The sequence below is a fragment of the Gallus gallus genome, chromosome 4, assembly GCF_016699485.2.
Source record: "Gallus gallus isolate bGalGal1 chromosome 4, bGalGal1.mat.broiler.GRCg7b, whole genome shotgun sequence".
Lineage (NCBI taxonomy): Eukaryota > Metazoa > Chordata > Aves > Galliformes > Phasianidae > Gallus > Gallus gallus.
The window spans coordinates 77,555,761-77,575,156 of NC_052535.1; the positions used below are offsets into that span (position 1 = coordinate 77,555,761).

At 41.7% G+C, this 19,396-nt stretch overlaps 1 protein-coding gene across 6 annotated transcripts; it reads left to right on the forward strand.

Annotated features, from left to right (window-relative positions):
* Nucleotides 1-5,699: 5,699 nt before the first annotated feature.
* On the forward strand, nt 5,700-17,336 carry HS3ST1 (heparan sulfate-glucosamine 3-sulfotransferase 1). 6 transcript variants are annotated; one of them, XM_046940450.1, is made up of 3 exons: nt 6,250-6,406; nt 10,164-10,568; nt 14,617-17,336. In XM_046940450.1, the coding sequence occupies exon 3, from the start codon at nt 14,746-14,748 to the stop codon at nt 15,706-15,708; it is 963 nt and encodes a 320-aa protein (XP_046796406.1). In that variant the 5' UTR covers nt 6,250-6,406; nt 10,164-10,568; nt 14,617-14,745; the 3' UTR covers nt 15,709-17,336. The 6 variants fall into 6 exon arrangements, with proteins under 6 accessions (XP_046796408.1, XP_046796406.1, XP_046796407.1 ...); XM_046940451.1 differs by having other exon boundaries at nt 10,164-10,393; XM_046940453.1 differs by lacking the exon at nt 6,250-6,406 and adding an exon at nt 7,175-8,495 and having other exon boundaries at nt 10,164-10,393.
* The last annotated feature ends 2,060 nt before the right edge of the window (nt 17,337-19,396 follow it).

The window sequence follows — 19,396 nt, forward strand, 5'->3', positions numbered from 1 at the left end:
AAGGATGACTAGAAAGTGTCCCATTCCTCCTCAGTGCTCATGAAAACACACAGTATGCTTCACTTCCTGCCAACTGTGTGAAAGGAAAGTGGGCCATGGCCTTACTCACTCTTAGCCCCTTCAAAGCTGGCAGCCGTCCCAGATAATTCAACTGGGAGTAACGTGCCTCATCACTGTGATGCTCTCAGGCTCCTGGACAGCTGTGCATGGCACAGTTCTCTATTCTCTGTGCCCTGCCCATGTCACATGCTGGAATTTAGGTAGAGTCAATCCCTTAACAACCTGCAGAAGAGCTGAAAGGTATGGGTAGGTATTTCCTAGCACATGAAAGTGTGTATTTGAGTTAAAGAGATTAAATTCATCTAAAAGTCTTTCACCTAGGGAAGAAAACCAGGAGAGTATGTATTAATTAGAGTATGCAGATCAGTTTGTATCCCTTATTTATATATCAAGTTTTCACTGATCATACAATATTGGTATGACAGGGATTTGCTTCTATAGCACACAGTGATACAAAAGAAAATCTAGTAACATATATTCCAGCAGGAGGCAGGTACAGGAAAACAAAAGGGGACAGGACAAATGCAAAATAGTACCCTCGATCACAGTTACACCCTCTAAAAACTGAGATGGAAAACAGGGAAATGCTGCTATTCTGAAGAGCATGAAAATTTTTCTCTTAAGATAATTTGAGTGAATGGAATGAAACGAGCAGGAAACAATTCTCCTGCTGGTGGTACTGGTGGCTTTCTGCTTCTTTGGCAAATGCTGCCCAGCCAGTGGGTCTGGCAGCATAGAGGTGGAGATGGAGAAGGACAGAATGGCCTTTTCAGCACTATAAGCCCTGCTGGCCTTGCAAGGCTCTGCTGTCTTTAGGATGTCAAACTGAACAGAAAGATGGAAAAATCCACACCACAGCAACAACTCCACACTTGCCTCTGCCTCTCTTGCCCAGAGCTCTCATCGCCAGCACACACCACACCAATTATCACTGAATCGCTATTCCTCTCCTCTTTATATAGCAAACCCATACCTTAAAGGAGCACTGCATTCTCAGAGGTAAAACTTTAATTACTTGGAGGACTGTAATAAGTCTGACACATCTTCTAGAACCTGGATCTCATCCATTGTCAATTTACTACTAATCTTTTATTCTCCCTTTACTTTGTTAAACCAAACATTCTTCAGATCAGGCAAAAGCCATCATCCCCAGTCTTGCATAACTAAGTAATAATCCCTATTTTCTTATTACAAACAGAACTTGAGATATGGAAAGGAAAGGATGGGTTTTAAATGTTCATACTGAACGACAGGATTTTGGCAATCCCCTTACTTAACAGCAGTATAAAACTCAGTGCTCCTCAGTGCTCAACTCCTGGAGCTTAAAATACAAACATGATAATGTTTTGTCTAGAAGAAATGTATTAGCAGGCCACGGTATTGCTGCACTATTAACAGAGACCACTCTAAATCAAATTCTCAGCTGTGCTATGAGGTGGGGCTACGTGGAATCTTCATACTAATCCTCTATTTATTTCACGGGGAAGGTTCAGTTTTTACAATTACAATTCTCTTTCTCTTTTCATTTTAAGAGTTCCCTTGGCATGCCTCACTTTCTACCCAGCTTTTGTGCGTGCACCCATGTGGCGAACCAAGATATCACACCCAACATCAGCACCTCGTTAGTACTTGCTTCTAGGGAGAAAAGAAATCCAAAATGTGTAGGAAGCAGGAACATTTTCAATGTATGTCAACCAAGCAGAGGCTGGCTTACCACCTCACATGCCCAATCACCTGAAAGGAGGTTGTAAGTGAGGTGGGAGCTGGCCTCTTCTCCCAGGTAACAGTGATAGGATGAGAGGTAATGGCCTTAACTTGCACCAGGAGAGGTGCAGGTTGGATATCAGAAAGAATTTCTTCTGAGAAAGAGTGGTGAGGCACTGGAACTTGCTGCCCAGGGAGGTAATGGAGTCACCATCCCTGGAGGTATTCAAGAAGCATGGAGATGTGGCACGTGGTTAGTGGGCATGATGGGGATGAGCTGGTGGTTGGACTGGATGATTTTAGAGGTCTTTTCCAACCGTAATGAATCCGTGATTCTATGATACTGTGACACACATTATTCTATAGCTTTCTTTACATGTCCTTTGCTTTTCACACCTAATCAGCACTTTTTTCCTATCTTTACGTACCAGTCCTGAATTCAACCTGCCTTCTTGACATTTCAGACCTAAATTAACACACCTATTTTTTTCCTATATTTAAAAAATAGGTTTAGAATATGTCTATTTAAATGTCTTTTATAACTCATCCTCTGAATTCCCTGAGCTGCCAGGATTACAGCACTACTTCCTCCCTGATTTCCCCTGTGCATTTCTCAGTGCCAAATCTAGAAATCTGTGAGGTGGAACTGTCTTAAATTGCTTAAGTCATAACTGCATTCCTTCAACCTGACAAATGTACACTTTGTTATGTAACAGGCAGCCGAGGTAGACCATACAGAGAAAGCTTTAAGTGTTGTCTCAATTAAGTAATCTTCATGTCTTTGCTTTTTCAGCTTTTTCCACCTCTGCATTTCCAAAACACAGTGAGTAACAGTGGAGTGATGGCACAGGGCTTGAAAGATAATTTGTAAGTGCGGTTGAGGAGTTCACCCCTTGATGCATGAATCCGTGGCTCTCCAGACTGTGCTTGAAACAGCCTCAGCCAGTCCCAGAGCTTCAGAGCCAGCTACTCAGCACACCTCAGCCCCTATGTGCTGAGGCCCCTACTGGAAGCTGCGTTGCTTCCCGTGAGTCACTACCTCCCCCTTTGCTGCCACAGAGGCACCCGCATCTGCTAAGGGAAGCCCGGTGCCTTCCTGTCGCCAGCACTAGCCTTGTCTCCAGCTCTGTCCCCAGATTTTCTGACCCTAGCTCTGACTGACTTGTCATCAACACATGCAGAATTGATTCTTCCAAGCAGCTCCCATTTTATCTATTGTATGGGTAGAACATCTCTTTCTTTAGAAAGCATGGGACATGTCAGTCATCCAGGATATGCTGGAATTCTGGCGGCATCCAACATTCCATTTTCACATCCTCCTTTTCAGGGAACAAGGGAAGTGTAAATGAATATTGGCAACATTGCACGGATAATTTTAATTTCCTTTCTCAATCTTTTGACTTCAGGAATTCTCATTTCCTTTTTTTTCTAGATTAGTCAGTTCTCAATCAATGGAATAAAAACACAGAACATGAGTAGTTACTGAATGACTTCTACCAGTCTTCCCACAGTTGAAGGGAAGCTGCCACCATCATTTCAAATCTGCTTTGAGGAAATTACAAATCTGCTTCATAAAGAGAAATATGCAGTCAGAACAGATCTAGACTTCCATAAGCAATCAGAAATTTAGAATTTAGAAAGTAAGGAGTACACGTCAATGACACCAGAATTAGTTTAAGAACAGAGAAACTGACAGATCTTGAAACACCATTGTCAACTGGGGCTCCTTATCAAAGCCTTGTGAAAATGTTTCCAATGTGAAAGTTTGAGAGTTCCAATTTGAAAGTTGTTTAGAAGAAGAAAGTATATTTTGGAGTAACATATCTTCAATCTACCAGGAAAAGTGATTGATAACATTAAAGCAATGGCTTGGAGCTACAGGTAGATACCTACCTTCAGATTAAGAGATGCAGATACTTTCTCTTGTAATTTTGATGGTTCACAATTGGAACAAACTACTTAATGAAATTGTGATTTGTTCATCCTTTGATTCTTTTATATCAAGATTTGATATGAAACAGGGACTGGGTATTATCGTATCTGATCTAGAGATCACCTGGAAGAAATACTGATCCCATATGACTGAATTTTTAGCAGTTGAACCATATGTATGCTTTTGGATCCTTACCTGACTGTAAGAAAGCCAGAACAAACTATTATGCCGTAAATAGTACAGTTAATCAGCAAGGCTAATCTCAATTGCAACAGTAAAGAGCACTGGTCCCAGTACTGACCCCTGGGGGACACCACTTGTCACTGATCTCCATATGGACATCGAGCCATCGACCGCTACTCTCTGGGTACAATCTCACAACCAGTTCCTCGTCCAGTAAACAGTCCACCCATCAAAGTTATTAAATGCGAGTAAAAAGACAGTGTTACAGTTTTGTTTTCTTTTTAAATAACAAAATATTTTACAGCTTAGAAGTACAGTATTTGCAGATGTCTGTTACTTTAAAAAATCAATGAATTGATTTAGTACGCTTAAATACAGAAAACATAGGCTAATATGCAAAAGCATCAAATTAAAGAAATTCAGTTTCACTATTTTGCTTTTCTTAAAGAAATTGCACTTGTCTCTTGCAAACTTTTGACAGATTTCTATTTAGAGATATCACTTCCTAAGCCAAATGGAGTGATGTTTATTCCTCAGATTTTCACTTACATATTCATTTTACTAATTAATTTGGCCACACCAAAGTTTGCTTTCTCAGGGCTTGAGGCAGACAATCAGTTGTAAACAACATAACTCCTCCACACACCTACATCCTTTAATCCACTTGAAATTGCTGGTGATACTTAAATAAACATCACATTCTTGTTCTGCATACCTCAACAGAAGTCAGCAAGCAGAGTCCCATAATTGATTGGTTCTGTTATAATGCCACTGCATGCTAATACTGAAGGAAAAGGATTTGACAAAACACACAGCATGAGAAGTTTGACATAGCAGCAGCGCACTGAGCTGTTTTTTGGAGCAGAAGGCACGCGTGAGCTGACATTCCCACTGCTGGAACTCAAGGAGTGAGCAAACAGTGAAGTGTGTCACAGTCGGTGTCACAGCATCCTACACCAAAGGTGATGGAAGCCTCTCTCATTCATGGCATATTTAAAGAGACCATCCTATAGTGCTTGTATCTGGCTCACACCAACCTGCAGTCTCCACACAGCCGCCACGGGAAGCACTTCTGGTGGGAGGATGGAAAACACTGCCTGGTACACAGTGGGAACCCAGTCCTGCAGTGCTTGTGCGAACAGCTCTGCCAGCACGGATTGAACTTTAAACACCAAACCCTAAATCAATAACACTGCCTGCCATTGGAGAGTGGGTTTCCAGCCATGCTGATGCACAGGCAGCTGTTCTTTTCAAGCAAAACTATGGAGTAAAACTACAGAACAGGAAAAAAAAAAAAAAAAGTTATAAATCAGGAAATTTTATACTGACCCTCAGCTGCAGAGAGATCATGGGCTGCCATCCAACCACAGCTAGGAGAATGCTGATCTACTATTATGCAAGTTATCTCCCTGGGCAAACTGTGCTGAGACCTGTGCATAAGTGGTGCCAGTCCACACTCCTTAGGAGCAGCCCACACCTGCACATAGGAGATGGGGCTGCACAAAGGACTGCTGTGCCAAGGACAGCATGACATCCTTTGGATGGGAGTGGGGCTCAACTGACCAAAGTCAACCTAGAAATGAGCTCATGTCTCTCTTTCAAGAGACTTTGGCTGCTGAAGAAATAGAGATGCAGTGTGTTATTGATATTTCTAACACACTGCCTCTTGAAAAAAATAATATAGATCAGATGCTGGCAAATACAGATCTATTTCAATAGATTAAAACCGTGCCTTAAATAAATTCCTGGAAAGCCTTTTTACCACTGCCCTTCCCACTGAGGCTTCCAGTTCTTTCATTCCGTACAACCATTCCACTTTGAGTTCTCCTGGCAAAACAAAGAACACTTCTGCAGGGAAAGAACAAATCAAAGCCACTTCGTAAAGTCCAGAAAACATCAGAAGTGCCAGCAGTGGAGGAGGAAGGTCTCACTCAGGAGACCTCGTACCGGTGTTATTTTTACAGGTACAGGAAGGAAGCAATCACGGGCGAAGGAGGGATAAGGGGGGGTCTGCTTTCCGTAGTTAGCAAATTATTCCTACAGGCCCGCATTGTCAGTTGCGTTAATTGTTATTATATATATACATCTTTATTATGTCTTTTATCCACATACAGGCGAGCGGCGGCGCGGATAGACGCACATACCGAGCTCTCCGCTCGCAGCCGCCCGACCGCTGCCCCCGCCCTTGGGACGCCCGGCGCCGCCCCGGCCCACGGGGGAGCGGCGGCGCCCAGCCCGGACGGCCCCGTGTGCCCGCCCTCAGGACGGGGAGGGGGAGCGCGGCCGGGCGGACCGAGGACGGGCGGCGGGGCCATGACGCGACGGCGGGGCGGGGCGGGGGCCGTACAAACGCGCTGGCGGCGGGCGCCGGGCGCCGCTTCCAGGCGGGTGAGGCGGGCGGCAGCGGGCGCTCCATCCGCCGCCACTGCTGCTTCTACCACCGGGAGCGCTTCCCACGGCTGAGGTACCCGCGGGCGCCCATGGCACAGCACGGCGGGTGCTGCCCCACGGCTCCGCGCCCCGGCGGTGAGTGATGCGCGGGGGTCCCGCGGAACGTTTGGGGTGCGGGCTGCTGGGCGAGAGCGGAACCCCGCTCGCTGAGGCAGCCTTCGGGAGGCATCGCTGTCGTGGAGCGGGGCGGGGGAGAGAGTGGGAAGAAAGTGGGGTACGCGGCCAGTAGGTCTGTTCCGATCTGACCCCTGGGCAGTCTGATTCTTTAGCTCCCGGTAGGTGATGTGTCGGAGCGACGGAGGCACGGCAGGCGGAGTGCCGGGCGTGGGAGCGGCGTGGCGGAGCGCAGGGCTCCTAGCTGACGGCAGGGCAGCTCGCGTTGCTCCGTTCAGCATCTCTGTTCGTTCCCACGGCGGGCGCTGGAACCGGGCAGGTGCAGCGCGCCCAGCTGGAGGACGGGATGGGCGCGGGGCAGAACCTTCCCTGGAGCCCACTTCTGTTTTGCCTGTCATAGGTGAGCTGCCCGGAATAGAACAGCGCAGGCATAGGGCACTGCTGGTCTCAGCGTGTTCCAGGGCTAAGGATGAGAGAGGTTCAAATTTTGGGGGATGAAAAGATGCTGGGAGGCTGCGGTGGCAGTCTTGATCTGCTCTTGTTTTTCAGCCCTTGATGAGGGAAAAGCACCCAGCTAGATACAAGCAATTACACCAGCTTCATTGGCTGGGAGGTAATGTAGAGGGCTCTTCTCCCTGTGCAGTAAGTTGAGGGCTTTTGCTGTTCCAAGACTGTTCCTCTTTGGGGGAGCAAAAATATCTGGGAAGTCCTGGAATACCAGTATTGAGTGGTGTGGGGATGGGGTGCCTGCAGGGACATCCTCTTGGCACGGGAGACCCCTTCACTGCCTGCTCTCACGGTGAGCCTCTGCAGTGTGTGTGGCGAGTCGTGCTTAGTAGAACAGGTTCTCTTCAGTATATGCCCATAAATTGTCTGGCTTTCAAACTCCATATGCAAATGATAAAATATTACTATATTTTATTTATTCACATCTGCCTTCGCAGTTATATATCTGCCAGCATTTCTTGCGCTCCTGAACAAGTGCATTTCCCACCTTGCTCAGAAATGAGCACCTTTCAGTAACAGTGCAGCTACTGGCATCAGCTGTAGCTCTCTCACATATCCAGCCTTTCAGCACCCACCTTTTTTTTTCTTTTTTTTTTTTTTTTTCCCTTTCCCTTTTTGGAAAATGCAGGTTTTTTGATAGTACACCATCAAATGAGTGCCTGCAGTAGGTCAGTACCAAGATTATACATCTGAAGCCGAGCCAGCTGCTGCAGTGGGGAGGCACTGGTTTAACAAAGCGAATTCCAACCCCAGAATTGCCAGGTTCTCATCCATGCACCTTCCTTGCAAGGACGCTACCTTGGTTATTCTGAATTAACTGGAAAAATGCACAGACATCACACAAAATCAGAGTGCATAAAAAACAGTTTTCTAATCCACAAGGATACGTGCATGCATAGATACACAGAGGAAGCCAGAAATGTTTTTAGCCTATTGACCAGCCTGGGATTTCTCCCTCCCCACCCCCAGAAATACCACCCAGAGCCAAGAAGCTACAGCCACCCCAGATGGATGCATTTCCCTGAGAAGTTTTGATAATTAGAGTGTGAGACAGCTGTATATATCCCTGGGCAGCCCAGGATGGAAGCTCCAGCTGGGTCACCTCACTTCCCACTCCCGAGCAGGAAGGTTCCCTCCAGGTCACCACACAGTGCTCTGCTCGGTAAAGGGATTGGGTTAGTTAAGTCTAATACAGACACGACCTCACCACTGCTCTGCTCCTGTATTATTCTGAAGTTGAGTACCAGAAAGAAGGCAGACAGAAATCAGCTTTGAGTCTAACCTGAAAGATTACTTAAGGGGTTACTTACATTTATTTTCTTTTTAATGTTGTTTATATTGCCACTTTCAATATCTCGCTGGTGTTTGAGACAGGGCCCACGTTGGTAGAGTGGTAGGAAAGTGTTGCTTAGCAAAGGCAGTGGAAATGGGATTGCCTCTTGTGCTGTGTTCTTCTTGTAGTTAAGGTGAGCCTTTGTACAGAAGGGGGGCAGGACAGATAGAGCTGCCTTTCACACAGATTGTTTTCCCAGGGAAAGGTTTGGTGAGTTAGAATGCAACTCTGTGGAGTGCATTTCTGCTTCCTTATTTGGTCATGACACATTTTGGGGGGGAAACTGAGGCAACTTCTGCTTTTTGAATGGAATGTTTGGGCTTCTGGGGGTACAGGGAAGGCAGTGATACAGCGTGTTTCCCTCTCTTTATGGGGAAAAAAGTCCTGCAAGGTGCTAAGCGATTGCTAGAAGAAGATGGTATGGGGATTCCATATTATCATTCAGTACAAAAAAAGTTCTGTGCATTCCGAGCTTTTCAGGTTTATTTTTATTCTGCTGTAATGTCCTATTTTCCTTTTACCTGCATGAGGTTCTCAGGAATGTAGGGTATTCTCTCTTCTAAAAAATTTTTATGATCTCCTGGCATGAAATGTTGCAATGGTCCCTTCTGACCTTAAGAAAAAGAGTGCAGCGTTATATATAACCACAGTCTATTATAAATTTCCTACTTTATTGCTCACACTGGAGCTGAACTCCTTCTTTAAAAGGGACGAACTGGTGACCTAGCTAATTTGTATAAACTGTATTTATCACAGCAGGTGCAGATGTGGAGCAGATCTCAGCCAAAAATACTTTGTATCAAGTCAACCTTGCTCAGCTTGCTATGTTCCCCTAACCAAAATTTAGGGACTTCTTAAGAATACTTCCAGAGTCTTGGAGCAGATAGGTAATATATCTCCCTAACTGCACTGAAATGATTATTAGATTTCCTAACATGCTGACTATAAAAGTGAAACCCGTGGTTTATTCTCTACTCGTTGTGCAGTATATTTTAATATAACTCATGGAATGTAGTCTAAGGAATAGGTGAGCAATATCACTTAGGCAGTACAATACACATTAATACAGTTTCTTACCTTTTCACCTCCCCTCTTAATACACAGATAGCTATTTTTAATATATAATAAGGTGATCAATAGTTTATGCCCCTAGAGGTCTATGACTTCTGTTGTATGTAGTTCTGGTTAATGTAATGCAGTTGTTTCTGTAACACTCGCTAAAGTAGGCAATTGCCTGCAGTTAATTAGTGAAAACTGGAGTTTATGCATTTCATTGGCACATGTTGCATCAAACTTTTTTAAAGCACAGTTTCAAAACTGTATGTGGGGTAGGTGTGGGAAGCTCCTCTTCACAAAGAGGACATTGGGAGGCCACTTAACAGTTAAAAACAGCAAAATAGTATATTTCCAGGTATATTTTGAAGAAAATGAGATGCTTTATAAACGAGATCAGATGGGGGAAAAAAATGCATTTGCTCCTTTTCTGTTCAGGAAAAGCTCTTGACTGATCTGTAAGTGATAGCTGTGTGTTTTGTGCTAATGGGATACAAAACACCACTTGAAAGAGCTCATACAAACAACTGAGGAATGTATCTTACGAAAGACACCATCTCCTCTTAGAGGGGATAAATATACACTGTTCATTTCAATGACCTAATGAGTTTCAAGTACACTGAAATTGATCTAGTTCAGATTTCTTAAAATGCATCTCTGAATACAAATGTTCAGATCACTGGCTTTTCATTAGTACAGAAAGGTTTTTGTAGGGTTAGCTCAACTATGGATTTTTCTCCCAATGGAAGGCCACGTAGTAGATGTGTGAGCACAGCTAGTTTTAACCAGTGATGTTAATCTGACTTCTGATTCCCAAACTTGCAGTTCTAGGGCACAGGGAGAGGCAACCCACGAGCTGTCCTGCGGTTCTATCCCATCTGCAATACTGAGAATACCTTGAAGAGCAGGATGCCTCCCTCCAATTCTCAGCTCTGGTGTCCCTCTAGAGACAAATCTCAGCAACTGATCTGTAGTTCACAGTTGGGCCAGCCTGGATTTTTGGAGATGTATGTGAAGATTGCTCCAGTGAAGAGCTTCAGCTCCACAAAGAGCAAGTGAGGATGCCTGAAACTTAACGTGGTTTTCCTCAATACCCGGGGAAAACATAAAACTACAGTTTCTGTATAACGAAGTTGAAGACATCTCCACGTGCATGGAAGGGTTCATATAGTCATCTTCTTCCCAGTCACTGTCTTGGCGGCAGATCCATTAGCTCTGCTACACCTCTTGGTGTGTTGATTGTTTGTTTGTTTTGTGAAGTATTCACTGTCAGGTTGCCAGAAGCCTGTATCTCCCACTTAGGGCTGCCCTACAGACAGTCCTTATGTTCCTTCCCACCTGCTCTGACAGCCAACTTGATGTTCTTTGGAAAGTTCAGCTCTGAATGCACCCCCACACCACCCTCAGGCAAAATGAAGTTATCAATCTTATTTTGTTAATGCTAATAAAACTAAATGTTATATATAATTTAGGTAGTTTATGCCATCTTATTGAGAGAAGATAAACATACTGAGGCATTAAAATACCATGGTAATGCGTTAAGAGATAATCAGAAGTCATAAAATAGCGACATAAATTTCAAAGAGTACTGTAATATGCTTAAAAGTCATTGAAATGCGACAGCTGCACCCTTCATTGTGTTTAGTGAGAAAAGGTTCAATTTATTTCCAAATTACTATTACTTTTGGAAGGGGTTTTAATCATGAAAGCTGATCTGATTGGCACTGTCCACACCGAATCTTGTTGAATAAATAGTATGGCACATTTTACTAATCAATTGGAGAAAGCTGAAGAAAAGCTTAAGAAAAAGCAATTAGACTTCTTGAATAGTCTTGGTATAATCTTCAAAGCGTCATTTAACATAAACTGTTTCTTTTACCAGCTTGCTCGTTTACTTGTAGCAAATGCAATGGTAATGACTGTCAGTTAAATTTTTGTATTAATCTGAACTACAAAGTCACCGAGTGCAGTCATGTATGCTCTGCATGACTTGTGGAGGCAGTGAAGAGAATTCTTAAAGCAGGAAAGTAATTTGGCAGAGTGGCTGCTATAAAATCTTCAGTGCATGCTTATTATTGTTGAAACAGTTTTTCAGACCCACAAATTATAAAGCTATGGAATACACGTTTGCATCATTTTATATAAACTGCAGTAATTCTAGCCACCAAATTGCAGATCTGCTCAAAGCATTGAAGAGGGCAGAGAGAAGAAGGCTGAATGACAACCAATTTACATGCAGTTTTATTCCTGGACACCGCTTTGCCCACACAACATATGTTTTGTGCTGAATTTAGAGGAACACTCGCGTCCATTGTGTTGCATTAGTCTAACACAATGCAATAACTGGTTCAGATCTCAAACCCGTACTGTTTGAAAGCAACAAAAGACTCCAGAAGGAGGAAGCAGACAAAGCTTTATTGCTTGCAAGTGAAACAAGCTTATATGTTTGAAATAGCATAATTACTGACATGGTTCATTGGATGTGCATAAGGACAGTAAATGCTATGGATTCTGTAGGAATCCACGCTGTGGAACACTCCTACAGAATCTATAGCATTTACTGTTTTCACGCTGTGGAACACTTGATGCATTCCTGATCTGCACCTAAACAAACACTTATGGAGGAAAAAAAAAATCAAACTCTATATGGCTGAGTTATAGGACACTGTGTTCTTCTGAGACTCATGTTGCAACTGAAAGCATTGTTTTGTTTATTTAAAAAAAACAATGTCCACCCCCTCCCCCTAGGTATTTTGGGTAAGAACAGGAAGACTGACGCTCAAGGGAATACCTGCAATGTGTCCTTTGATACCACACCTGTAATATCCCACAAGTGAAGAGCAATGCCAGCCAAAACAAAAGTAGAGTTACAGTTAAGAGGCGCTTTTAACCAGGTTTTACTTCCCCTAAAACTTTCCTGTGCTGTGCTCAGCCATGGAAAGCCTTGAGTAACATGGAGTTGGTGGTGGAATACTATGCAAACTATGAATTTAAAAACAATAATCCCAAATAAAATAACATTGCTAAGATCACTGTGTTTTCTTATTAATATCTGAGATTAGTAGCTAATCTTAGCTAACCCTAAGTTAATCTTTCCAGAGGAATAGTGCTTATCACACAACTCGGCTGGAAGCAGAACATATTTCAAACTGACTGCTATAGAAATAAGGGTTCCTACCATTAGGTTTTAACTCCTTTCAACATCAATTCAACCTGTTCTCTGAAATCCTATTATGCTTTTCCAGTAAGGTGTTAGGACAACGACTCAGGCTTGCTATTTATGGAGCTTGTAACTCTTAAAATATACTCTACAGTAAGTGGCTATTCCTTTAATCTGTGACCTTAAAATTCAAGAAGAGTTGATGTTTTCTTGCTCTTATGTTCTGAGCTGCCCATCGGGCACTGATCTAAGTAGGCCATTTGCTCAGGCTACTAGTAAATGAGATGGCAGAATATTTAGTGAGGACATCAACCATATATTTACTAATACTGAATTATTTGCCATCCAATCCATCCTCCCAACCCCTACCTCTCCCCCCCATGACAACTTTAGTGAGGGGCTAATAACTAGGATTATTTCTTTTTGAAACTGAAGTAGATTTAGTTGAGAATGGTGAGGACAGGGAAAGAGAAACAAAAATTGACAGCTGAAGTGGAGTTCTTTCAACCACATAAAAATGTGGTAAAGAACAGAGACAGAAAATGGAAGAACAACAAATTTCTCTGCCAAGTTTTCTCACTATCAGACATCATAGAACAGCCTAGGGCACAACTTTGTGTCCAAGACAGGACATGGCCCTGAGTTCACAGCCCACGGGCACCCAGAGAAGCACAGTTCCTTTGACTACAGACGCATTGAGGCACACTGCTTTCCTCTCCTCCCAGCCTTGATTTCTGCTTCCTAACAATACCACTGCCTTGTAGCTCTTTACAAGTGATTAGAAAAGGGAAAGCAGAAAAGTAATAATCAGTAGCAAGCATGAGGAAGCCAGCTTGCTCCATTCAGGATGGAGTCGTGACCTCTGTAAATGCAAAGCTATCAAACAACTTTCTAGATGACTTGGAAACACGTCATTAGTCCCTGTCACACTGGGACTTAGCTTATTGTGGAAAAGTCATTAGCTTCTTTTCAGATTCTCTGGAGAATTTCCAAAACCTAGCCCTTGCAGTTCCTCAGGTCGTTCATATGTAATTTCTTATTTCAGCCCTCATTAGTTAGTACAGTATGCATTGTTCTGAGCTTAAATTCATAATTATGGTAGCCCAGTAAGGCAGAGCAGTCATATGCTCTGCCGTCATGGCTTCCACTTCTAAATGGAGTTAGACAATACCACAACAACACTTATAATACAATAACACCAGCCCTCCACTGAGCTTATAGGACTTATAAAAGTTTCCAAATTTAGAGAGCTGTTATACACAGCCAGCTCATAACACGACCATCCAACAGATCTGTATGTGTGAGGCCATTTTAATTTCACTCCAAGCGCTGCATTTAAAATCCTGACCTTTTACCTTAAAAAATTTCTTTTCTTTAATAAATAAGTAAAGGATAAAGTTAGTTGTTTATATCAGACTGGTTGTCTGACTCTGGAAATTACCTTCAGCAATATTCACTGCGTATTTTGTCCATGAATATTTTGACTGGGACCACAGCTTTTAGTGTTTCATTGGTGCAGCCTTGCTATAATCTACAGTTTCACTCAGAGCCCTTCCTATCTTCTTTCTGTGAGAATGTGGCCTTCTCACATTTCTCTCCATATCTCATGAGCCTTTTTCCCTGGAGGCTTTACTTTCAGGTTACTGTCATAGCATAAATTCATAGAATGGCCTAGATTGGAAGGAACCTTATAGATTATCTAGTTCCCTTAGGAGACTACATGACCTTCTTTGAGGAAGCTTCCTTGTTCACACCCTTTGTTTTGTTTCTAAAGTAGACCTATTCTTGCACATTTAAAAACAAAAAAAAGCACCACTTCAATTCCACTGAAATCAAATTTAAAAATAATAAAACTCTAAATCTTGGGTCTTAGAAAGAGTTTGAGAATATTCATGTCTCCTGGTGACTTGCAATCATTTTTTCATGGCATTATTGTATGTGGCTGTCTTTAAAGAATTTAATTCTCTCCGGTGATTTATGAGGCTAGAGTTCAGAAATCTAAAGAAGTTGGTTCAGTTTTGAAAATCAAAAGATACTTGCAGCGTGGCGTTAGTACTAATATAGCTGACTATAAAATAATGTGCCTGTCTTATTTTCTTTTTTCTTTCTTTCTCTCAGAAAAGTTTCTGTTCGAGAAATACGCACCCACTCAGCAAAACAAAAACAACTTTTAAAGGTTGTTCTCGGTAGAAATCACTCCATGCCCCATTACCTGCTTGAGTGAAACCAGACTAAAGAAGTTCTGTCATGGCAGCTTTTCTGCTGGGAGCTGTGCTGCTCATTGTTCAACCTCAGATAGTGCCTTCTAGACCGGCTATAAATTCAAAGGCTGAGACTTCTGCTCAGTCTGCTCAGAGAGAGCTTTTAAAGAAAACATCTCAGAAAAATGACTTCAAGGAAAACATTCATTCTAATGGATCATGCCGGCAGCTGCCACAGACTATCATTATTGGAGTGAGGAAAGGTGGAACAAGAGCTTTGTTGGAGATGCTGAGTCTTCATCCTGATATTGCAGCAGCAGAAAGTGAAGTCCACTTCTTTGACTGGGAAGATCATTATAGAAATGGATTGCAATGGTATATTAATCAAATGCCATTCTCTTATCCCCATCAGATCACAGTGGAAAAAACTCCAGCATATTTCACATCACCTGAAGTGCCTGAAAGAGTTTATAACATGAACCAATCCATGAGATTACTCCTTATTTTAAGAGACCCAAGTGAGAGAGTACTGTCAGATTACACCCAAGTGTTCTATAACCACATGCAAAAGCACAAGCCGTATCCCTCCATTGAACAGTTCCTGATTAAAGATGGTGAACTCAATGTGGACTACAAGGCAATAAACAGAAGCTTATACTACATTCACATGCAGAACTGGTTGAAGTATTTTCCCCTTGATCATATCCACATTGTAGATGGGGATAAACTAATCAAAGATCCCTTTCCAGAAATAGAGAAGGTAGAGAGATTTTTGAAATTATCACCACAGATAAATGCTTCAAACTTTTATTTCAATAAAACTAAAGGCTTCTACTGCCTAAGGGACAGTGGGAGGGAGCGCTGTTTACACGAGTCAAAAGGACGAGCTCACCCACAAGTAGATACTCGGTTACTTGAGAAACTGCATGAGTATTTCTATGAGCCCAACAAGAAATTTTTTGAGCTTGTTGGAAGAACATTTGACTGGCACTCATCTGTGGCAAGTTAGTGGTAAATGTGAGAACCTATGTTCTGGTGTAAATTTAGAAACTTTAAAAAGGGCATTTAAGCTATAATTTATTTGTAAAAATTCATAATTACTTCTGTACAGTATTAGATTCACAATTGCCATATATACTAGTTATATTTTTCTACTTGTTAAATTTGAAAGCATTTTGTATTGTTTTTCATGGTTGTTAACATTGTGTATGATGTGTCTATATGAAGAAAGTAAATTATTTCACTGCAGAAGATGCTCTCTTGAGAATGTGTTGTCTTTTTAATAAATAAGAAATTCATTTCAACAAAACCCTTCAGAATTATTTGAATACTTCAATCTTTCTGAACTTTATCCTCTAGTTGCTAATGGATATGCTAAACTTTACATTTCCACTTCTATTGCTCTAAATTGTGGTCTAATAATTTCTTTTTATCTGAAAATATTCTTGTAATTTGAAAATTGTTCTATCCTGGTTTATGAAATTATTTCTTGATAATGTGGTGTTTATACGTGTTGGGACATGCATACCTAAAGGACAGTGGAAGACTGTCATGAAGCATGTTAACAGCTGTACTTACCTTCCTATTTAATGTTGTAGTAACTGCTCCTCAAATTCCTTCGCAGAACCCTACTAGTTTCACTGCAAACTTTTAAAGATTCTGTGGGGAGCAGCTCATGAAATCAGAGTTAAGTGCAGAAAATGATTAATCTAAAAACTTTCTACAGTCTGTGAATGTATATATCCTTCATTATGAAAGAGATGTTTGAGAGAAGAATATAAGCAATATAGGGACATTTTAAAGGCTGCTAACTGCTGTTCCTAAATTTTATGGCACACATTCTTTCCCATTACTGAAAATCAATGGTTACACCAGAAGAATTAGCTGGTCTACATTCTAGTAAGCAGCAGCTTCATTCTTATAAATATTAACACACTTTTACTTTATTGAACACTTTTCAATGAGTTGAGCAGCTGCTTCATGTAACTTAGAAGTGCTCGTGGGCTACTATTCAATTAATCTCTTTCCAGGAAATGTAAAGCCAAGCTTTGGATCCAGCCTCGGGTACCATGGAATTAACCCAAATTCCAGGAACTTTTATGGTCTTCCATCTGCTAAAAATGGAAGTTAGATGCTAGTACATTGGTAAAAGTTACAGCTTTTCCTATCTATGTTACTTCTGATGTTCCATTAGCCATCAATTTCTGGCATTAGAGTTAATCCCATTTCCACAGAAGGCTTACTATAGTACTTTCATTATGAGCTCCTAATTTTCATGTTATGATCTAAAATATACCCTTTGAACATTCAGTGACAATACCCTGTACATTTAAACTTGTTACTGATTGTTTCAATCCTTCATAAAATTTAAATAAATGTAGATAGGTTAATTTTTCCTGGTGAGATGGTTTAAACTTGGGCACTGTGACAAGGTACCCTCTGGATGCAAGTATCCCATATTATGCTGCTTGCATGAAAATTTGCAGATGCTTCCCCTCTATATCCCACTACTTGTGCACCTGCCCAAGCTGTATTCAACCTCAGAGAGGTTGTTGGTGTTTGTTTCATAAAGTAGACCTTTGATGAAAGCCTACTATGAAATGGTATTGTACTCAATAAAATATTTTCTGAATTGCATCTTTCCTTTCTCTTTGTTCATAATTTTCTAGTTTGAAAGATGAGTAATTAGGATTCAACTTCAGTTTAGTCTCCAGTTAAATGTTGCTTAAGAGTTCAGCTGCAGTCCAGTGGATTCAGTTGCTGGCTACTGGACTGTTGGCCTGCATGGTCCATTGCTGGGTCCACTCAGAATATATAAAGAAGAGTGGATAGTTTCTACTAGCAATAATGTTGCATCTTTCATGAGACAGATACCAAATATAACAGGCTTAATTAAAGTACCAACATGGAAAAGAGAAGCATTGGAGGTTGTGTGTAAAGAGGAACAGGAGGGTTTTTGATACACGTTATCATCCCATTTCCTTGCTAGATATGTAGGAGCTATCTAGATCTAAAACATTTTGACTCACAAGAAAGGCTCCCACCTTAGTATAGTCCCACCTTCACTTTTGTCTCCTTGTAGTCCGTTTCAGCTCTCTACTTTCAATAACTTTCTGCTGGGAAAGAAAAAGTTCTGCTGGGGTATGTGGCCATATGGGTACTACCTTTTCAGTCACAGAGCCAGCTGAATGTATGAAGGCAGGATACATCAAGTCACATAAGGCATAAGCGTACAATAATACCCTCAGTAATGACACCTGTTGGTACTGAGAATGTTTTTAGGTGTACAGTGTAACTTAATGCCAGTATTTTGACAGCAACTAAGCAGGGCACATCCTCTCACTCCCCATGTCTGTGTGGATATACCTCTGTAGAACAAGAAGCAGAGTAAGAACCATCAGCTGACCACTGCTCTGTTAGTAGTAGGACCTCATGCCATATTCTCTGTAGGATGAAGTGACCACTTCATGGGGCCATCCCGAAGCACAAGCTCACAGGACTCATGGCCAAAGCCTTCTGTTCAAAGGCATCCTCAGTATATCATACCATGGTATATACCTTGTGCAGGGATAACATGACTGTGCAGTACTTCACCCTGGAGCTTACTGTGTGATAGCTATGGGAATGGACAACCACTCACATCCCAACAAATAATAAAGGTAATATTTACCTGCCACTCATGGCTGAAATTCAAGCGTTACTTAAAACTAGGCTTCCGAGTGTGAATTCTGTTTTAGAAGAGCTACACTCACATTTCACACATGCATCACGGTATTTTCTTAAAGTGTGCTAAACAACAACAAAAATTCAAACAGAAGAAAGTGATGAGAGAATGAAAGAAAGAGGCTGATGTGCATTCCGGTTGGGATTGTAGAAACACAGTGAGCTTTGAAGTCATTCCATATTTATTTGTGTTAAAAACTCCCTGAAAATACCTTTCCATTGTCATGCCATACAGGTATTTGTTTTTGTAATACTCTACCATCTCAAGTTTAAAGTATAACCACTTGGGTGTAGCTACAGAGGCCTGTTTCTGCAGGACTGCTAGCCAAGTCTGTGATCACTCTTGCGACTGTAAAATAAATACAACATTTTATGAGAATCCAGTGTTCAATTCAAAGCCTACCGCTCCCCTTGTCTACAAGAAGAAAAGCCAATCAAGCTGTTAATCAGGGTGTCACCGCAGGACTAAGCTCTGCCCTTTGCTTCACAACATGGAAACGTGGATTAATGTGAGTCTTTGAAAGCAGACACCATACTTACAGAGGACAAAGTTTAAACTACAATGATTATTCTGCAAACATTTCTAATGAGTATGGAAAGAGAAAGAAGTCTTCTTGGGGAAAAAAAAAAAAAGTATATCTATATAACTTGTTTATTAATGTTGCTACAAGTTCTGTTGGTGCTGCATGTCCTTTGCTGTTCCTGTTCCTTATTTCTTGTTTCTGATGTTGGGGGTGAAATAATGTCTACTGTGTGTAAACCAACAGTGTTTTGGGGCAAATAATTGAAAAATCCTTTTGTAAATCTTGCTTGAGTCTGTTCAGTCCAGAAGTTTGACAGTGCTATGCTCATTGATTAGTGTGTGAGACTTACCAGCACAGAATATTTTAGACAGAAAATTCCTTATTTTGGGTACTTAAATCTAATTACTTCACATTTCTTTGTCTGTGTGCATTTTCAGAATCAGCTTCCGC